Source organism: Onychomys torridus, chromosome 8 (assembly GCF_903995425.1).
Source record: "Onychomys torridus chromosome 8, mOncTor1.1, whole genome shotgun sequence".
Taxonomy (NCBI): Eukaryota; Metazoa; Chordata; class Mammalia; order Rodentia; family Cricetidae; genus Onychomys; species Onychomys torridus.
In genome coordinates, this window is record NC_050450.1 from 56,159,708 (window position 1) to 56,178,490 (window position 18,783).

The 18,783-nt window shown below is 47.1% G+C and overlaps 2 protein-coding genes and 1 long non-coding RNA gene across 4 annotated transcripts in view; 1 reads left to right on the forward strand and 2 right to left on the reverse strand.

Annotated features, from left to right (window-relative positions):
• Usp43 (ubiquitin specific peptidase 43) overlaps nucleotides 1-4,446 on the reverse strand; it is a 61,892-nt gene extending 57,446 nt beyond the window's left edge. For both annotated transcript variants that reach the window (XM_036197062.1, XM_036197061.1), the window contains exon 1: nucleotides 3,832-4,446. In XM_036197062.1, the coding sequence (XP_036052955.1) occupies nucleotides 3,832-4,341 (510 nt within the window). In that variant the 5' untranslated portion in view covers nucleotides 4,342-4,446. The remainder of the gene's footprint in view (nucleotides 1-3,831) is intronic.
• Nucleotides 4,447-4,568: 122 nt separating this feature from the next.
• LOC118589700 lies at nucleotides 4,569-7,473 on the forward strand. Its single transcript, XR_004945689.1, has 4 exons — nucleotides 4,569-4,834; nucleotides 5,008-5,228; nucleotides 5,508-5,674; nucleotides 7,188-7,473. It is a non-coding gene; the product is annotated as an uncharacterized LOC118589700 (long non-coding RNA).
• The window catches only part of Cfap52 (cilia and flagella associated protein 52), a 35,184-nt gene continuing 23,608 nt past the window's right edge, over nucleotides 7,208-18,783 (reverse strand). The window contains exons 10-14 of the mRNA XM_036197201.1: nucleotides 16,094-16,239; nucleotides 13,652-13,803; nucleotides 9,624-9,726; nucleotides 8,643-8,754; nucleotides 7,208-7,682 (exon numbers count right to left, since the gene is read on the reverse strand). Of these exons, the coding sequence (XP_036053094.1) occupies nucleotides 7,507-7,682; nucleotides 8,643-8,754; nucleotides 9,624-9,726; nucleotides 13,652-13,803; nucleotides 16,094-16,239 (689 nt within the window). The 3' untranslated portion in view covers nucleotides 7,208-7,506. The remainder of the gene's footprint in view (nucleotides 7,683-8,642; nucleotides 8,755-9,623; nucleotides 9,727-13,651; nucleotides 13,804-16,093; nucleotides 16,240-18,783) is intronic.

The following is an 18,783-nucleotide window of genomic DNA, read 5'->3' on the forward strand; positions in this document are numbered from 1 at the left end:
GGGTGAAGAATCAGGTAGATCTGAGTCCAAGGCCAGTCTGGTCTACATAACAAGTTCCAGGCTAGCTAGACCACGTAGCCCTAGCTCAAAATCGAACAAGCAAACAAAATACAAAACAAAATGCTGTGGGATGTCTTTCTGTACACTATGAATATGTGTTGCTCTGATTGGTTGATAAGTAAAGCTGCTTTAGCCTATGGCAAGGCAGCTTAGAGGCAGGAGGGAAATCCAAGGAGAGAGACAGGAAAGAGAAAGGCAGAATCTAGGGAGATGCCAGCCTGCTGCCCAAGGAGCAACATGCCAGCAGACTGGTAAAGCCATGGAACACGTGGCAAAACATAGATTAATAGAAATGGGTTAATCTAAGATAGAAGAACTAGCTAGCAAGAGGCCTGCCATAGGCCATATAGTTTGTATTAAGCCTCTGAGTGATTATTTTATAAGTGGCTGCAGGACCACAGGGCTGGGGAGGACTATACACTAGAATTACTTTGTGTGTGTGGTGGTGGTGGTGGGGGGGATTGGTTTGATTTGGTTTTTATGAGACAGTGTTTCTCTGTGAAACAGTCCTGGTTGTCCTGGAACTCACTTGTAGACCAGGCTGGCCTTGAATTCCCAGAGATCCACCTGCTTCTGCCTCCTGAGTGCTGTGATCAAAGGTGTCTCCACCACTGCCTAGCCAGAACTAGAATTTCTAATTGTTTACAACACTCAGCAAGTTTACAATGGTTTATATCTGAGGAGTTACAGATTTTTCTTATACTTCCTAATTTTTTTGCAATACACATACACTATATCATTAGAAAATCAAATAAGTATAGATTATGAGAGGACTTTTTTTAAGGTTGGACAGAGTTAGCATCATCTTTCTTTTTTTTAATTATTATTATTTTTTAAGATTTATTTATTTATTATGTATACAGCATGTTTTGCCTGCAGGCCAGAAGAGGGCACCAGATCTCATTACAGATGGTTGTGAGCCACCATGTGGTTGCTGGGAATTGAACTCAGGACCTCTGGAAGAACAGCCAGTGCTCTTAACCTCTGAGCCATCTCTCCAGCCCCGAGAGGACTTTTAAAATGTATTTAACCCATTTTTGTTAAAACAAAACTTGGTCCTGCGATAGGTGGGAAATTGGTGACTCTGGGCTCAAGAAGGGAAAACATTACAAGCCCATCCTATTTGTGGGGGTGGGGTCAAGCCCCACATGCTGGACCTTTCCTGGGTCTGAAGCTAACTATTCATCTTAAAAGACCATCTCCTTAACACAATCGGGTCTCTAATTCTCCACTCTGCTCCCCAGCTACATGAGCCTTCCTGGATGGATTTGTCCATAGGATTCTGGGCCTTACACCCACTCCTGCTCCACCCCTCTCCTGGACTGTCATTTTCCTTCCCAGGCCTGGAGTCACCATACCCCCCCCTCCATCTTCCACGTCCTTAGTCGACACTTCATCTTTCACAACCCAATCCAGGGCCTCGGGACCTCAACCGGGAAGGCTGGACTGCTCCTCCGAACAAATCAGGCCTTCCCCACAACTTTCAGAGCCTTTGCATTTTCCTTTCCATCTCGTCACCAGTTCGAATCGAGGGCCGGTGTGACCGCTGCGCTGACGTCCATTCCTCTAGATCGCAAACGCCTGGAGAGTAGCGCCTGGATCTGGACTCAGACTTGGCCCTCAGTCCCAGGATCTGGGTTTGCACTTGCCACTCATCACTCACACAGTCCATGTTCCCAGTAGAATGCCTCCACCATCAATAAACACGTGTTGACTCGGTGAAAGTTTCAGTAACCATAAGAGCCCACCTAGATTTCTATCCCTAAGATTTTTTTTGGGGGGGAGGGGGCTGAGGACCGAACCCAGGGCCTTGTGCTTGAGCGCTCTACCACTGACCCCCCATTCCCTAAGATTTAAAAGCCAGGATTTTGAAATCCACTCTATCCTCCAACTCTGGTCACCTGAAAGTCCCAAGGAAACCCCAGATTACATCCCCCTCACTAACTTGGTTATCAGTCAGCTCCCCAAGGCGCTGGGAGCTCCCAGGTCCCGGGGATTCAGACAGCAGAAGGGAGGAAATCCTGGTGAGTCACTGGCAGTGATTACGAATTTAAGAGTTTCTTCCAAGCCACTTGCCACTCTCACTGCAGTAGTAATCGGGTGGGAAGAGGTCTGGTAAACGAAAGCTTCCTCAAACATCACGTCCCTTCCTCCTCTAGGTCTCTCTGCAGGAAGGAAGTGTACTTCGAGAATAAACATTTCCCAGGAACCAGGCATGTTCTCAGTGCTCTATATATAACCCACTTAACACAATTACCTTATAATGAAGTAATTGTCATAGAGTTCAGTCTCACAGATGAGAAAAGATTAATCTGCACGAATATCAGAAAGCCCCAGAGACCTTGCTCTTTCTGTATGTGTGTGCCCACCCGTGCATTCATGCATATATGAACACCAACCAAGTGTGTTCCTCAGTCACCCTCCGCCTTTTCTCAGACAGGTTCTATCATTGAATCTAGAAGCTCACAAATCGGCTAGACTGTCTAGCCAGCAAACCCTAAGGATCCACATGCTTCAGTCCGCCTAGCGCTGGGACTACAGGCCCATGGTGAAAGTATAGACCTGTACTGGGGCACTTGACCTTGTTCCTTTTCACCTGGGTTCTGGAGCCAGAACTCATATCCCCAAGGCTTTGCCTGACTTTGTTAAGCACTAAGTCATTGTCTACAAGATCTTGCTCTCAACCACCATACTACATTCACTGCCTATCCTATTTGAAAAGCAAATGTGGCCCAAAAGTGATACCAAGGACATCGTGTGACTATTGCAACACAGTGCTTCTTCAGGAACAGAGGTGGGAGAGGAAGGCAGTAGTTAGCATCCTTGCTGGTAACACAACAAAGACTGCTTTCTCGGGTTGAAACTCAAGATGTTTATGGAATGAACACTGACAGTCATGTTCGCCCTCGCCTCACTAACAATCACTTGTCCTAGGGGCGCTTCAGCTCTCTGTTCAGAGCTGCGGTTTTGCAGCAGGAAGAAAGCCCTGTGCATCAATTATCAGGAACACTCTCTTCCGACTGGGACCCCACACTGGTACTTTAACCCATTCTCATGACCCCGCAGCGTCTCCAGCAAGAGGACTGTAATCTTGCAGATAACAAATGCTATCTCCTGCTCACATACTGTCAGAATTTAATATGAATTATATTAAGGGACATCATCTCTAAATTAGCAATCTCGCCGACTCCCTCCCCCCATTTGTCACAGTACCTGACCCACTGGTTCTCGGCAGCTATTGGGCTTAAATCATCCAAAGCCACCGCGTCCACGGTCGTACATGATCTGAAGACCCTCGCCTGCCATACTGATCACTCTGCCTGGATTATTCCTAGGTATTGGCCTGTCTGCGCCTTCTCAATATTCTGTTCTCCACGCCTGTATCACCTCCTTCTCCAAGCCTTGGCCTTCAGGGACTGACTCCCTCCTCTGCACCTTTCCAGATCTGAAGCTCTAACTCACCCTGCTGGGCAAACCCTCACTCCTTCAACAACTGCTTGTTAAACAAAAAAAAAAAAACGGCTACTGGATACACTCAGCTCTCTCTACCCCAGCTCAAAATACCAGGGAGAAACTCATTCCAAAAGAAAGCATTTGCAAGTGATAATGTAACACGTCACCTCAAAACAAAGGCGATAACCAGAGGCTGGACTAGCTAAGTGGTATCTACGGAGGACCCCTCAGAACCCGACTCGGCTGGTGGTTCACACGCTTTTCAGGAGCCGCAACCAGAAGGGTCGGAGGAGGCTGCGGACGGCGGGCGCTGCCTACCTTGAACTCTGCGGAAAGTTGGGGCGTGTATTCGCGCGTCCAGAGCGCGCGCACCAGCGCCGCCAGCTGCTCGGTGACCTCGGCGCGGCCGGGCACCGCCCGGTAGCGCCCCAGCGCTAGGAACTCGGCCAGCAGGTCGGTGTTGCTGAGACACTGCACCACGGCGTTCATGAAACAGGTGTTGCCGTGGTTCTTCAAGCCCTGAGCGCCTGGCGGACGCGCCCCGTCGCCTGCAGACAGTTGGGGCTGGGGTCCGGAAGGACGATCCGGTCCTGGGCTCCCGGGAGCGACTGGTGCCGAGCCTGGGGCACAGGCGAAGCCCCCGTCTCCATCACCATCGTAAGGGTCCGGCTGGCCCTGGGGCTGGGGCCGGGGTGGCGAGTCCCCTGAGCGGGAGCGGCTGCCCAGAGCTAGCAGGAAGCGGCTGAGCAGGCGGCGCAGGGAACGGCGGCGGCGGGGCCGGGGCACGGGCGGCCCCTCTCCCAGCGCGTCCCCCACGCCGGGATCCATGCTAGCCGAGCACGGTAGTCCGGGAGCACAGCCCCCGGAGCCCGAAGCGGACCGGCAGCTCCCCGACACTCACCGCCTCTTAGAGGCGTGGGGCGCCGGCTACCTGAGAGCCAGGTGTGCGGGCACCGGGCGAGGGCGGAGCCAGGGGCGGGGCCGCCCCGCCCCGCCCCGCCCCGCGCGGGAATCCGGTCCTGGGGCAGTGCCCGCCGCAAGGCTCCCGCCCCAGCGGCCGGGGCTGGGAATGCAATCCCCGGGAGCCCGCCTAGTGAACTTCCCCGCCCTTCCTTCCCGCTTTGGAACAGGCCTTTCACCTCTATTCGCCTTCTCCGCCCATCCCTAAGCTACAAGGATAACACGAGGATGGAAAGCCAAGCCCTGGCTCTGGCTAAGTTTTCTGGTCGTAGAAGCCAGCTGAAGACTACGAAAAAGGACCGGCGAGCGGTGTCCTTGGTGACTCGGGTGTGCAGAGAGGCGTGCTCTGGCAGCTGGGCAGGTGAGGAGCCTAGGCTCAGGTGTGTACGGTCATGTGGCGCCACTTCTTGCAAGGCTTTGCCTGCACGGGTCACCCCAGGACCTGAACTGGGCGTACTAGTGGGTTAGGGTTTTGCTTTTCCTTTTCTTACTGGGTTTTTATTGTTGTTGTGACTGTTTGTTTTTTCACACTAGGTTACAGTCATTTTCCAAAAACTTGGGAGACTAGACCGTCCTGGTTTTCATTGGTGAAGGGAGCTCGGAGAGATTAAGGCAAAGAAAGGAGAGAAACCGGAACTCGACCTGCGCTGGGTGCATTGCCGAGTTCAAGCCCTTTACAACCCCAGAATGTGCTGGGCAGGAAGTTTTCCGGTTCTCAGGCGCGCCCCTGCTCGGTTGCAGTTTCACTCTTCTAGGTAAAATCCTGGTGGTGTCGTTACCCAATCAGAATTAGTTTGGCCTTGCCCCGCCCTTTATTCCCTGGGTAACCCTGGAGGCCTCTGCTCCTTTTATCCTATAACTGTCAGGTTTATAATTAATCAGGCAAGGTCTTGCAAAATGAATTTCTCATCAGTTTCTAGCTCAAAAAGAGATCAGCAGCTTTCTGGAGTCAGTATTACGTCAGTACCCAGAAATGTGACTTGCTATTTAATAAGTGGTCATCATTTATTAAATATCCTCGCTCTCTCACATAGGATTGCAGCAGTTCCCTGGTGCCAAAAAAAGATGCGGAAGTTAAGGATAAAGGATAAACTGTAGAGTCCCAGGCTTGAAGTGTAAAAGGCCACCATTTACCCTCCCGGAAAAAAGATACCCACGGGGCTGATTAATTCATAAGGTTCCTTTCATCCCCCTCCTGATGGTAAGTACTGAAGATGCCATGGTCTTGGCCGGCTCTGATGAGTGATCTCCAGAATTTCACCTTTGAGATCATTCCAAGATCCTCAGTAACACACAGGGATTTGGGGGCGGGTGTGTGTGTGTGTGTGTGTGTGTGTGTGTGTGTGTGTGTGTGTGGTTGGTGTTTGGTAATAGTTTAGGGGGGTTGTTGGTTTTGTTTTGGCTGGGGGTGGTGGTGGTGGTGGTGGTGGTGGTGGTGGTGGTGGTGGTGGTGAGATGGAGTCTATCTCACTTGTGTAGCCCAAGTTGGTATGAAACGTTTAGTCTTTCTACCTTAACCCCCTGAGTGCTGGAATCCTGGGTGTGTGCCTCCATGCCTGGCTAACACAACTTAAGGAAGCATTGGTGTTTAACTCTGTCCGGAATGCGGCTGGCAGCCGATGCATTACCGCTTCAGCTCACTCAGGTCTCACAATAAACGTCTGAGCGGAAATTTATTCTTACTTGGCAAAGTAGAAAACTGAAGCTGAAATTGTTTTATGAGCTTGTTGTAAAGGCTAATTTTGATAGCCAGTTTGATCATCAAGAAATCACCTAGGAGAGAGAGCCTTTGGGATGGTACAGCAGGTAAAGGTGCTTGCTGCCAAGCCTGAGGACCTGAGCTTGAACTCTGTGAACCACATGATGGAAAGAAAGAACTGACCACCCAGATTGTCCTCTGGCCTCTATATATGTGCTGTAGCATGGGCAGACACACACACAGACACACACACACACACACACACACACACACACACACACACAAATAAAGTAAATATAGTTTTTAAAAGATCACCTTGGAGATTGAAGGGTACCTCTGGGTGAGACTGTAAGGGAGGTTCTTGAGAGGATTAAGTTGGTAAAGACTCGCTCTACTTACGAGTGGTACAATCATATGGTAAAGACTCTACATATGAGTGGTACTATCATATGGTAAAGACTCGCTCTACTTATGAGTGGTACAATCATATGGTAAAGACTCACTCTACCTATGAGTGGTACTATCATATGGTAAAGACTCTACATATGAGTGGTACTATCATATGGTAAAGACTCACTCTACATATGAGTGGTACTATCCAGTGGACCAGGGACCTGGAGTGAATAAAGGGGGTGAGGAGCGAGCCCCCTGCACTGGCTCCCTCTCTCCTTCCTGCCTGTGATGATGGGCACCTGAAAGCTTCACCATAAGGTTCTGCTCAAGGGCCTGGGACAAAGCCGGTGTGGATCAAACCCTGTGAAACACTGAGTCAGAATAAATCATTCCTCTTTATGTTGTTTCTGTGGGGTGTGTGGACACAGCTGTCCTGCCCAAAGATCTGGGTTCAAACCTAACTGTCCATGTGATTCACCAATAAACTGATAATTTAAAAGGTAAGTTTGAGCTAGGGAGATAGCCCAGTGGAACAGCACTTACCTAGCTATGCATGAGGCCCTAGTCCCATCCCCATAACCACACACACATTGGTAAATTCACTTCATCTTATTTTTATAAGATGAAATGCTTGTGGATTTGGGGAGACATAGAAAAAAGAGATCATGGCCAGAAGACAGCACCTTCAAATTTATTAATAAAAACTCAAAAAATATATATTTTGGACAATTTTTTTTCTATAACATAGTTCAGTTTCAACATACAATTAAAGATTGTCAAAGTTATTGTATAGAGGAAAGGAGAAACTTCAAGATAAAGTATTTTGACTACAGAACAAAAATAGATGTGAGACATCAAGACTGGTGCTGGAGTTCTCCATACTTGGTCTCGGGCAGGACTGTGCTCAGTACAGGGTGGAGACTGGAGAGATCCCGCATGCTTCATGAAGCAAATGGGTACTTCCATCTCAAGATGGCTCCATCTGCACTCACGCTGACGATGTACCGGTTTCCTGGACTTATCCGGATGCCCATGATGTTGCCACTGTGTCCTACCCCAACATGAGTCACTTCGCCCTCATTATAATCCCAAACTTTGACCAGATGGTCATGTCCACCTGAAAAACAATTACATGGCATGGGGGACATAGAACAGTGAAACAGCCCTGACCTCACATAACTGCTTCATTTTCAACACATTCCCCCAGGTGCCAACTTGAAGAAAGAAAAATCCATATTATATAAAGCTTTTTCTTGATCTAAAAAAAAAAAAAATCTATGTATGTTTTAGTAAATGTAGAGTGGAAAGGAAAATACTACCCAGAATTAACCACCAAAAACACACCCTAATTTTTTTCCTTTCGCTCTTCTCCACCAATGTAGAGGCACATGCACACGTTTGTATGTGTGACTGGCATCCCACTGTGTATAGTTTGACTTTTTTTTAAAGTCAATGTGTTTATGGAACTTTGATTTATTTGAAGCACTTATTAATGTCCTGAAGAATCAAAAAGCCTGGGTTAATGTTGGTCTAGTGGCCATGTCCCGTGGAAGATGCCCCCATTAAACGTTCATTCATGGGAAGGAGTTGAGACGTCATGTTCTTCAACAACAACAACAAAACTGGTAGTTCATAGTTAAATAAAAAAGATAGCAGAGGAGCTGGGAAGGGTGGCCTACCTCATATCCTAGCACTCAGGAGTATGAGGCAGGAGGATCACAAACTCATGGCCAGCGGGAGCTATATATAGCATGACCCTATCTCAAAACAAAAACAACTAAAAATACAGAGGAAAGCAACTAGAAGACATTTGAAGGCTCATTTCTGCCTCAAAGAGCAAACCTGTGATGTCAAGCTTGGCTTTTCTCTTTGCCCTGTACAAATGTCTTCCCTCACTGAAGTGTGACTTTGGGACTTTTCCAGCTGTGGTGGTGGGCTGTTCTGGGCTGAATGTTAACCAAGGTGTCCTTGAGACCCTCTACTAGCTCTTCTAATTGCCTCCCACCTAAGAGTTCCTTGTCCTTCAAAATAAGAACCCCTGGTGGTTTTTCTTATCTTACCTGGGACTGAGACTAACCTGTAACAAAGTGTCCCCCTTCCTGAGTGATGTCCATACCATTGATGGACCCCGACAAGGAACCTTCCAACTCTCTGATTACTGACCCATCAAATACTTCCCAGTAAGCAATCTGGAATGCAGGAGAAAGGCATTAGACAGGAGTCCATGCAGTGGAATCGTCCACACACACACGCTAACAAAAGATACTTGCACTTTATATAGAAGCTAGCAAAAATACACCATGGGAGGGGGATCAGTTGGAATTATAAATAGGCCGTGGCAAGGGGGTGGAGGAACCATTTTATTATTTTTAGGATTGGTTTTGAAATTTGCATGCTATTTAAAGAGATGTTGATATGTGATAAACCTGGATTGTGACAGAAAGAGATTTTTTGATAAGGCGAAGCAGATTGAGTCTGCTGCAACATGTAAAATAAAGAAGAGCCACTGGGGGAATCTGCTTCTGCGCTCTGAGGAGGAGAGCCAAGCTGCAAGCCTGGTGGAGGGAGAGTTCTTTCTGGCAGGGTTTGGGGGCCGGGGTGTTGCAATAGTCTGAGTGGACCCTAGCTCATCTTCACCTCATCTTTATCCACCACAGGACCCTAACTTGCCTTTCTGGCCCAAAGCAACATCATATTCCATAGGGTGGGATTGAAAGAAACTGAACACCTAACCTTGGTCCCTGCCTGGAAATGGGAAACCAAGTTGGGAGAGGCGGGTGCTAAAAAGGGGAGATGTTCCCCTGACTGGACTGTCAATGTAGGGCCATAGTATCACCCATGGGGGTCAAAATGCAAACATGCTCTGGCCCCTATCTAAAACGACACACTGTTTACATTTATAACCTATGCACATCCTCTATCCGTACACTTTAATAAATTGTTCGGTAAAGATGCAATCCACCCCTCACCCCTACTTCAAGCATTTGCAGGCATTCACAGTTGATCGAATCTGCAGACATGAAACTCTGGGCTGTGGAGGGCCATCTGTGCTTATTACCTTCCTGTCTGTGCCACTGGTGATGATCTGGAATTCCTCGGGGTGATAACACACACACTGGAATAGGGTGTTGGACAGGATCATCTGATTCCTCCTAAGTCGCCTGAAAAGTAGATTCAAACACTCTGGATCTCCCCCAAAAATGTATTTACTATGCAGTGTACAGTTGGGCAAGCTTGGATGGGGTTGGTTTTTCTCAAACTTCTCATGCTGGTCTTACAACAGCGCTTGGGGTTTTTGTTTTGTTTTGTTTTGTTTTGTTTTTGTCAAAACAGACATCTGGGGAACTGGAGAGGTGGTTCAGTTTTTAAGAGCATGTGCTACTCTTGCAGAGGACCTGAGGTGGATTCCTAGAACTGGCATCAGGCCACTCACAACTGCCCAGAAATCAAGCTCCAGGAAATCTAATGCCCTCTTTGACTTCACATGTACACACACATTTTTTTTTTAATTTTTTTTTTTTTTTAATTTTAAAATAGACTTCTTGCTACTCTATGATAGGAATTCCAACCACGCCCCCATGGTCGTGCATGCCTGGCAGGACACTTAAGTCATCGCCGCCTAGTCATTTCAGGTTCATACATCCTGCGTGACCCATGCCCCATGGTCGCGTGGATGTGACCGTGTGATCTATGCGCATGCATGAAATAGCCATGTGGGCCTGTGTGCGCAGGTGCGTCTTTTTCCGCACACCTCCTTCCACAGGCCTGATCACATCTATCCCTTTGTCTTGAGAAAACTCTTGTTAGCGGATTCTGTCGTGTGTCGTGACTTTTCCTTGGCGGCAAGGGCACCACTAAAAAACCATCACTCTGTTCTGTTTTTACATCTCCCACCACCTCTTCTGTCAGCAAGGGTGAGAAGACATGGGCAAATGGTGGTGGTACCCCTTCCTAGAGAGAGAGCGTGAAACTAGAGAAACTCTAAGTTCCAGAGAGAAAGAAGTAGAAGATGCTGAATTCAGAGCCAACCTACCACCTCTCATAATAATCTGGATTCTCAAGGGCCACCATTGGAGCCAGGTGGCAGGCACCCCCTGGAAACTGAGTGGCAAAGTGTGGGGACAGACTGTTTTAGTGGACATTACTGTGCTCACCCCAAAGGTTCTGGAGTCAGAAGTTTGCGATGGAGGCCCAGAGATTTATCTGTGTTTGAAACCAGCCTTCCCACTGGTAGTTATGTGCACACAAGTTTAGAACCCCTGCCTTAGGGCTGGAGAGATGGCTCAGGGGTTAAGAGCGCTGACTCTTCTTCCAGAGGACCCGAGTTCAATTCCCAGCACCCACATGGCAGCTCACACCTGTCTGTAACTCCAGTTCCAGGGGACCCTGACACCCATGGCAAAACCACAAATGCACATAAAAGTAAAATAAAATATATTTTTTTAAAAAAGAACCCCTGCCTTAGACACCATAGACAAGCTTGGGATATTTCAGACTTTGGTGAATTCAGGAATATGCATAGACTTTCCAGCTAAACCTCCTTAATCTGGAAAAATAGAAATCTAAAATGCTCTAAAATCTGAAACTTTTGTCAGTACTAACATGATGCAAAATAAATAAATAAATAAATAAATAAATAAATAAGTAAATAAAAGTTTTGGGTTATAGAGGTTTTGGGGTCTTAAGATTAGGGATGCTAAGCCTGTACAAGAAGTACGGCTGTATTGCCTCTTCCGGAGTTGGTATGCTGGTAGCTGTCTCACAGGCCCAGCTCCTTGCTGAAAATGCACCTTCTGCAGTTTCTTCTCATAATGGAAGCTTTCAAACACAGTGTTGGAGCTGAGGATTTTTAAAGATTTTTTGGCACAAATTAAATATTCCTGCCACACAAAAGGAAAGTGTTAAAGATTTGAGGCAGTCACAAAACCAGCCACTGAAATAAACTCAGATACCCCTTCTCAATACCCATTTTCCCAATGGGAAGGTCATGTGTCTGTGGGTCCAGGCCTTGGACCAGCAACACCACACGGTAACTGACTAGACATGCAGAAAAACACATGTGCTATCTAAATCTATTCAATGAAAAGCTATATACAGAGTTGGGCATAGTGGTGCAAGCCTTTAATCTCAGCCTGGTTTAAAAAGCCAGAATTGCATAGCGAGACCCTGTCTCAAAAAAAGAAAAGAAAATCTACATGCAAACAAGATCTCCCAGTGACTGGAGATACAAGTTGGGCATCAGGCCCATCTAGAAAACAGGGTTTGCTGTGCTTTGGGATTTTTTTTTTTTTAGCTTTGCTCGTGTGTGTGTGTGTGTGTGTGTGTGTGTGTGTGTGTGTGTGTATGCAGGTGTGTGTGAGTTGACATTGGTTGTCTTCTTCAGTCACTCTCCACCTGATGCTTTTTTGAGGCAGGCTCTCTCACTGACCCTAGGGCTCATTGGCTCAGCTAGAGCAAGCCCTTGGGACCCTCTGTCTCTACCTCCCAAGTGCTGAGATCACAGGTGTGTACCACCATGCCTGGTTTTTACATGGGTTCCGGGGATTTGAAACCGGGTCTACCAGCTAGACTGTATCCACAGCCCTGCTTTTAGCTTTTAGTATCGTATTTTAAAGTGTTCTGCTTTGCCTTCAGTCCTCACTCCCCTCTCTCTAGGCGGGAACATTTCAGCTAGGCATGGTGACACACACCTCTACCCACAGCCACTTGAGAGGCTGATGAGGAAGGATCTCTTGAGCCCGAGAATTCAAGACCAGCCAGGATATCACAATGGTACCCCATCTCCAAAGAGGAGGGGCATAGTCTTTGGCCCTCCTTTGGCCCTCTGTACTTATTTCAACCTCTTTAGACAATCTGTGCAAAGGCTATGCATCTCAGGAGTGATAAAGGTGTGGGTTGAAGGTAGATTGAGGTGGGGACGTGGGAGGGCTGAAGGTTTGGTTCCAAAATAAAAACACAGCAAAAAAAAAAAAAAAAAAATCTTTGAAAATCCTCTCAATGCTCCTGTGATGAAGTTCACAGGTTTTGACCTACATAGTTTGGCGTTGCCATCGTCTATGGGTCTGTGATTTACTCATAATGTAAGCAGTCTCTGGGAATGTGGCCTCCCGGGGCAGGCTCATGACCTAGAAGATAACACGGAGAACTGCCTACCATGTAACTTTCCTTGTTAATATGCGACGTTTAGGGTTCACACTCAACCATGATTCAATGCATATATCTGAAAAACTACTTCCCTGTCTGCACAGAAACTTCTGGTATTTAGTTCTTCCTGGAGACCATATCTTCCCTCCCTGGGACCTAGAACCCTTGAACAGCCAGGAAGCCCAAGGCCTTCTAAGAACCTTTTACTAGTGATGGTTAATCTTGATCGTTGATTGGATTTAGAATCACCTGGGAGATACACATGTGGGCATGTCTGTGAGAATGTTTCCAGAGAGGGTCAACTGAGTAGGAAGGACCACCCTGGATGCACTATTCCATGAGTTGGGATCCTGAACTATATAAAAAGGAGGGCAAGGAAATGAGGCTAGGAACTGGAGCTATGACTCAGTGGTTAAGAACACCGGCTGCTCTTCCAGACAACCAGGGAACCAGGGTCCAATTCCTAGCACCCAAATGGTGGTTCACAACTGGCTGTAACTCCAACTGCAGGGGATCTGATGCCCTCTTCTGGTCTCTACAGGCACCAGGCATGCATGTGGTACCTAGGCCTACATGCAGCCAAAACACCCGTACACATAAAATAAAAGTACAGTCCCCCCACCCCCGAAAAAAAAAAAAATCTCTAAGAGAGAAGGCAAGCCAAGTGCTACATGCATTTCAGACACGATATGACCAGCCACCCCACACCCTGGTGTCATGCCTCCCCACCATAAAGGATATGGTATATTCTCAAACCATGAGCCAAAATAAACCCTTTACTTTATAACTCCTTGAGTAGCTTTTGTTAAATACTTTGTCACTACGATGGGTCAGGGAACTAACACAACCCGCTTTAGGATCCTTGCTGTATTCGGCAGACTGCTGGCATGTTTGGGTCTTGTAAGTGTCGCGTGAGCCTCCCTGTCCATCCCAGGTACCTACACAAGGTCCCAAATGATGCATGTCCCATCGGTGCTGGCAGTGACACACTCCTCATTGTTCTTCTTCACCCTGATGCAGGACACGGAAGACTTGTGCTCCTTTAGCGCCTCCTCCAGCTTCTGGGTCTGGCAGCCTACCTGCCACACCCTTACCTGCAGGGCCCCAAAGCACAGGCTAGCCACACAAACCTGGGACTTGGGAAGGGAGCAAGACAGACACGGAGCATGTCCGTCTCTGCTGGGTGTGACTGTTTCATCCCCTGCTCCCGTCTCTGGCAGGCGGGGCGGGGACGCAACACCTCGGGGCGGGGCCGTGTACAAGATGTGGCCATCCTCCCGAGGAGTGTGGATGGTGGGGCTACCAATTTCAGACCTGCTTCTACTTTCAGACTGAGAACATGATCGGGCTCCCACTATGAGAATCAATATCGCCAGGGCTTCTGCTGAGCCCGGAGAAAGAACCTGTCTCCTCACTTCTGCTGAGCATTGCTCTCAAATTTCTCATACCGTCAGGACAGCTCCGGCTACCCAAAGCCATATTTAAACTTTCACATCAGCTCTTCAGCTTTATTCATTGGAAACCAATGTTATTCAGCCTCAGAGACTCTAATAGCCATTGTCTCTCATATATTAAGAAAGAGACTCACACTGCTCCTTATAGCCTACACTGCTCTTTGGACTTGGGGTGAACTCCTGGGTGTTGGTAGGTGTGGGCCACACTGCACTGGAGCCCAATATCCATTTTTGTATGGCAGATATTTTCCAATGCCTGTTTATTCTCCTGAAATGAAATTCATAAGTAATACAATTGCCTCCACACACAGTTTTAAAATTTAGGAATATGTATGTATATACATATACATATATGCATATAGCAACAATTAGTGAAAAGAGAAGCCAGGAATTTGAAAAAGAACAAGGAGGCAGATCTGGGAGAGTTTTAAGGGAAGAAAGGGAAGGTGGGGGGGAAATGATGTAATTATATTAATCTTAAAAATGAAAAAATTTTAGAAAATCAGTACAGAGGCTGGGCATGGTGGGGCAGGCCTTTAATCCCTGAACTCAGGAGGCAGAGGCAGGCAGGTCTCTAAGTTTGAGGCCAGCCTGGTCTACAGAGAGAGTTTCAGGACAGCCAGGGCTACCCAGAGGAATTCTGTCTCAAAAAATGGGGGAAAAAATTTATTTTAAAATTTAAAAAATAAAAGTCTATGGAAACTATATGAGGGGGGTCTACAATGCCTGGAGGGTGGGGGTGGGGGGAGTTGAGGGAGGGACTTGGAAAGTCTAGCAAACACAGTGCAAGTGTAAAGTGTGATTTCTTCCTCCCAAAGTGAGGAAGATGCCTAGAATTCACATGGTCTGGACAGGTTTGGGCATCAGCAAGACAAATGCTCCTGAAGTACGAGGGAGTATGTGGAGATGTCGGCAATAGTATGGTGGAAGTGATAAGGGACTGGACCCAAGCCAGTGAGTGGTAGGCTCCCAAAGACCCAGAGCAGGGGAGAGACATGGACTAGGGGCAGATGTGGCTGGCCAGGTGGAGAGGGTCCTGATGGCACAGGCATACACACATTTTAAAGAGAGGAATTTTTTTTTTCCATAAGAGTATTGCTGTTTTCACTGTATACTTCAGGACTCCAAAGTGCAGAGAGGTTACAGCATGCGTCACATGCTGGAAGAGGCAGAGGGACATTTCAGCCCGGCCATTCACCTCAATTGCCTAGATTCTGCCAAGGGTTTCCCCATGAAGCTGGGTCTTTTCTCCACTCTGAAAAGTTCTTCCCATGATAGCTGAAAAGAGAAAGGAGGGTGTCCCTCCCCCACCCCATGCAGACAAAAGCAAGGCTTTGGGATTCAAGAAAACAAAAACAGGCATAGAGAAAATAAGACCCCAAATAAAACCTGTGAGTGATATGTTTTTAGGATCTTCAAAATGGCTCGAAGAAAAAGTTGAATGTGGCAACATTAAAATGATAGCCTAGGCTGGCATGGTTGCCACACACCTGTAAACCATTTAAGCATTTAGGAGGCAGAGTCAGGCAGATCTCTGTGAGTTCGAAGCCAGCCTGGTCTACAGAGCGAGATCCGGGATAGGCACCAAAACTACACGGAGAAAACTTGTCTCGAAAAATGAAATGCAAGGGTTGACAAAATGGCTCAGCAGTTAAGAGCACTGACTGCTCTTCCAGGGGACCTGGACTTGATTCCCATAGCTAGTACAGCAATTGTCTGTGACTCCAGTCCCAGGGGATCCTGTGCCTTCATCTGGCCTCTGGGGGCAGCGCACACACATGGCATACATGCATGCAAACACCCATACACATAAAAAATAAAATAAAATTTAAAACTAAAAAAAGAAAAAGAAAATGAAAAATGGGTACCCTCCTATGAGTTAGTTGCTCTAAAGTAAAGACTTTTTAAAAACGTCATTTTAGAACTGTACCTCCCCTTCTCCTCCACCACTGATGATCCGTTTACAGTCACTGGTGGTAGCAATGGCAGTCACTCCAATCCTGTGAGCACTGTTGATGGCGTATATCAGCCGGCCTGTCTCTGGAGCAAAGGCTCGGATTTTCCCATCATCCCATGCTGGCACAAGGAGACAGAAGGCACATGGTCAGTATATTCACCACCTTTCTCTGGAGACAATCTCCAGAACCACCAGTGAGAGTGAAAACTGGAAGAAATGGCAGGAGTGGAAGGAGAGGCTAGCCCCAGCAACTACCAGTACCCCTGTGCCCTTCTCGCCCACCTCCCCGACTGGTCACACCTGGAAAGTGGAGGAAGAAGTTTGTCCGGGATGCACCTGCCTATAGGTGGATCTCATGGCAGGTGAAGGAGGCCTGTTTTCACTTCACTGAGTTGTAGACCTCATCCATGTAATTGTTCATTATTATTATTGTTATTATTATTATTATTATTATTATTATTTAGGGGATTTTTCTGTTTTGTTTTTGTTTTTCCAGACAGGGTTTCTCTTTGTAGGCCCTGGCTGTCCCAGAACTCACTTTGTAGACCAAGCTGGCCTTGAACTCACAGAGATCCTCCTGCCTCTTCCTCTGGAGTTCTGGGATTAAAGGCTTGTGCCATCACCACCCACCATCCACATAATTGTTACCACACCCAGGAGGCATCAGTTCACAATTCCAAATACCCTCTTCTTTCTCATACACCCATTTTCATGGTTATTTAAGACAGGGTTTCCTCGTGTAGCCAGGGATGTTCAAACTGTCAGTCCTCCTGCCTCAGCCTCTCCAGTCCACGCCCCGCTTCCCCCCACCTTTAAGTCTGATACCCCTTTCCTGGTTGTCATTGTCTTTCCACCTCAACAAAAGCCGTCACCACCGTCAAGTTCCTCAAGCCAAGAACCTCAGAGTCACCGTTGAGGCTCGAGCCCTTTCTGTTCCAAGTAGCCAACTCCACAGTCGATCCACCGGGAAGTCCCCTCAGCTCCACTCCATCTGGCCTCTGACCTCCTTCCCCACCCCCTGCCGGCACCACCCCACTCAAGCCTCTCCTGAGCCTTCTCAATAGCTCCACCCCTGCACTCCTGCTGACAATTAGTCACCCATTAGGGGTTGGGATGCACTTTTTAAAACCAAGTCCCCTTCCCGATCAAGACCGCCCCAAAATTTTCTCCCACTGTCCCAGAATTAAAATCCAGCTTTAAAAAAAAAAAAAAAAAAAAGGAAAGGAAAAAGAATGTGTATACGCTTGTGGGAATGTGTACATGTCAGTGCAGGTACCCAAGGAGGGCAGAAGAGAGCGTTGGACCCCCCAGGACCTGAATGAATAAGTAGTTGTGAGCTGTCTGGTGTGGCTGCTGGAAACTGAACTCTGCAAGGCCAGTATGCCCTCTTACCCACGGGTCCTCTCCCCAGCTCCACAAATCCAACTCTTCATCCTGCACACTACCTCGTAGGCGGTGCCCACCTACCTCTTCCGCTTCCTCTGCTGTCGCTCTTCCTGAGGCCCCACCCCTCCGGTACCTAATAAGCTGCAGACACACTGGCATTCTTGCTACTCCTTAAATACATCCAGCCAGGGAAATTTGATATAGGTTACTCATAAGGTGATATTAAGAAACTATTGCTTCACAGGAAAGTATTTTTAGAGATATATCCGGAAATATTTAGAAGAGGAATAATATGGTATCTATAATTTGGAAGGGGTTGGTTTCTTGAGTCAGAGTATGCTATAGCCCAGGCTAGCATCAGTCTTGCTATATAACCAAGAATGTCCTTTAACTCCTAATCCCCCTGCCTCTACCTCTCAAGTGCCAGAATACTAGGTGTTCCCCACCATGCTCCACTCATGCTATCTATCATTTATGTTAAAATATCGGTTTGGTATAAATTGTGTTTATGCAAAAAAAAAATTCTGTTTAGGGACTAGAGAGATGGCTCAGTGGTTAAGAGCACTGGCTGCTCTTCCAGAGGACCCAAGTTCATATTCCAGGTACTTATATGCCTGTACCTCCAGTTCCAGAGGATCTATTAGTGCCCTCTTCTGCCTCTGTGGACACCAGGCAGGCATGTGGTACACAGACATACATGCAGGCAAAACACCCATACACATATAGATAGATGATAGATAGGTAGATAGATAGATAGATATGTTTTAAAATTTTTTCCCTTTTATCAGCACTTATGAGGTAGAGTCAGGAAGAGCAGAAGCTCAAGGTCATCCTCAGCTACATAGCAAGTTCAAGACCAGTGTGTGATACTTGAGCCCCCTTAGAACACACAAACAAACAAAAATAAAACAAAACTATGTGCATGCACATAGAGTTGTATGCATGAATGTAAAATTAAAAAGAATTCTTTGGGCCGGCTGTGGTGGCACATGCCTTTTAATCCCAGGGCTACACAGGGAAACCTTATCTCAAAAAACAGAGCAAAACAAAACAAAATCTTTGAAGCACATCTTAGTTTGAGTTGGATTTTTCTCTCTTATACAAATGAGTTCTAGTCCAAATCCTATACATACTATGCCTCCAATCCAGTTCAGTGTTGAATATTCTCCCTGCTTAAAAAAATAAAAAAATTTAAAAAATTTTAAAAAAATCCCTGATAAGTGAAATAGTTTGAGAGACATGGTTCTTCCCACCTCGGAAACCACTGGGTGGACGGA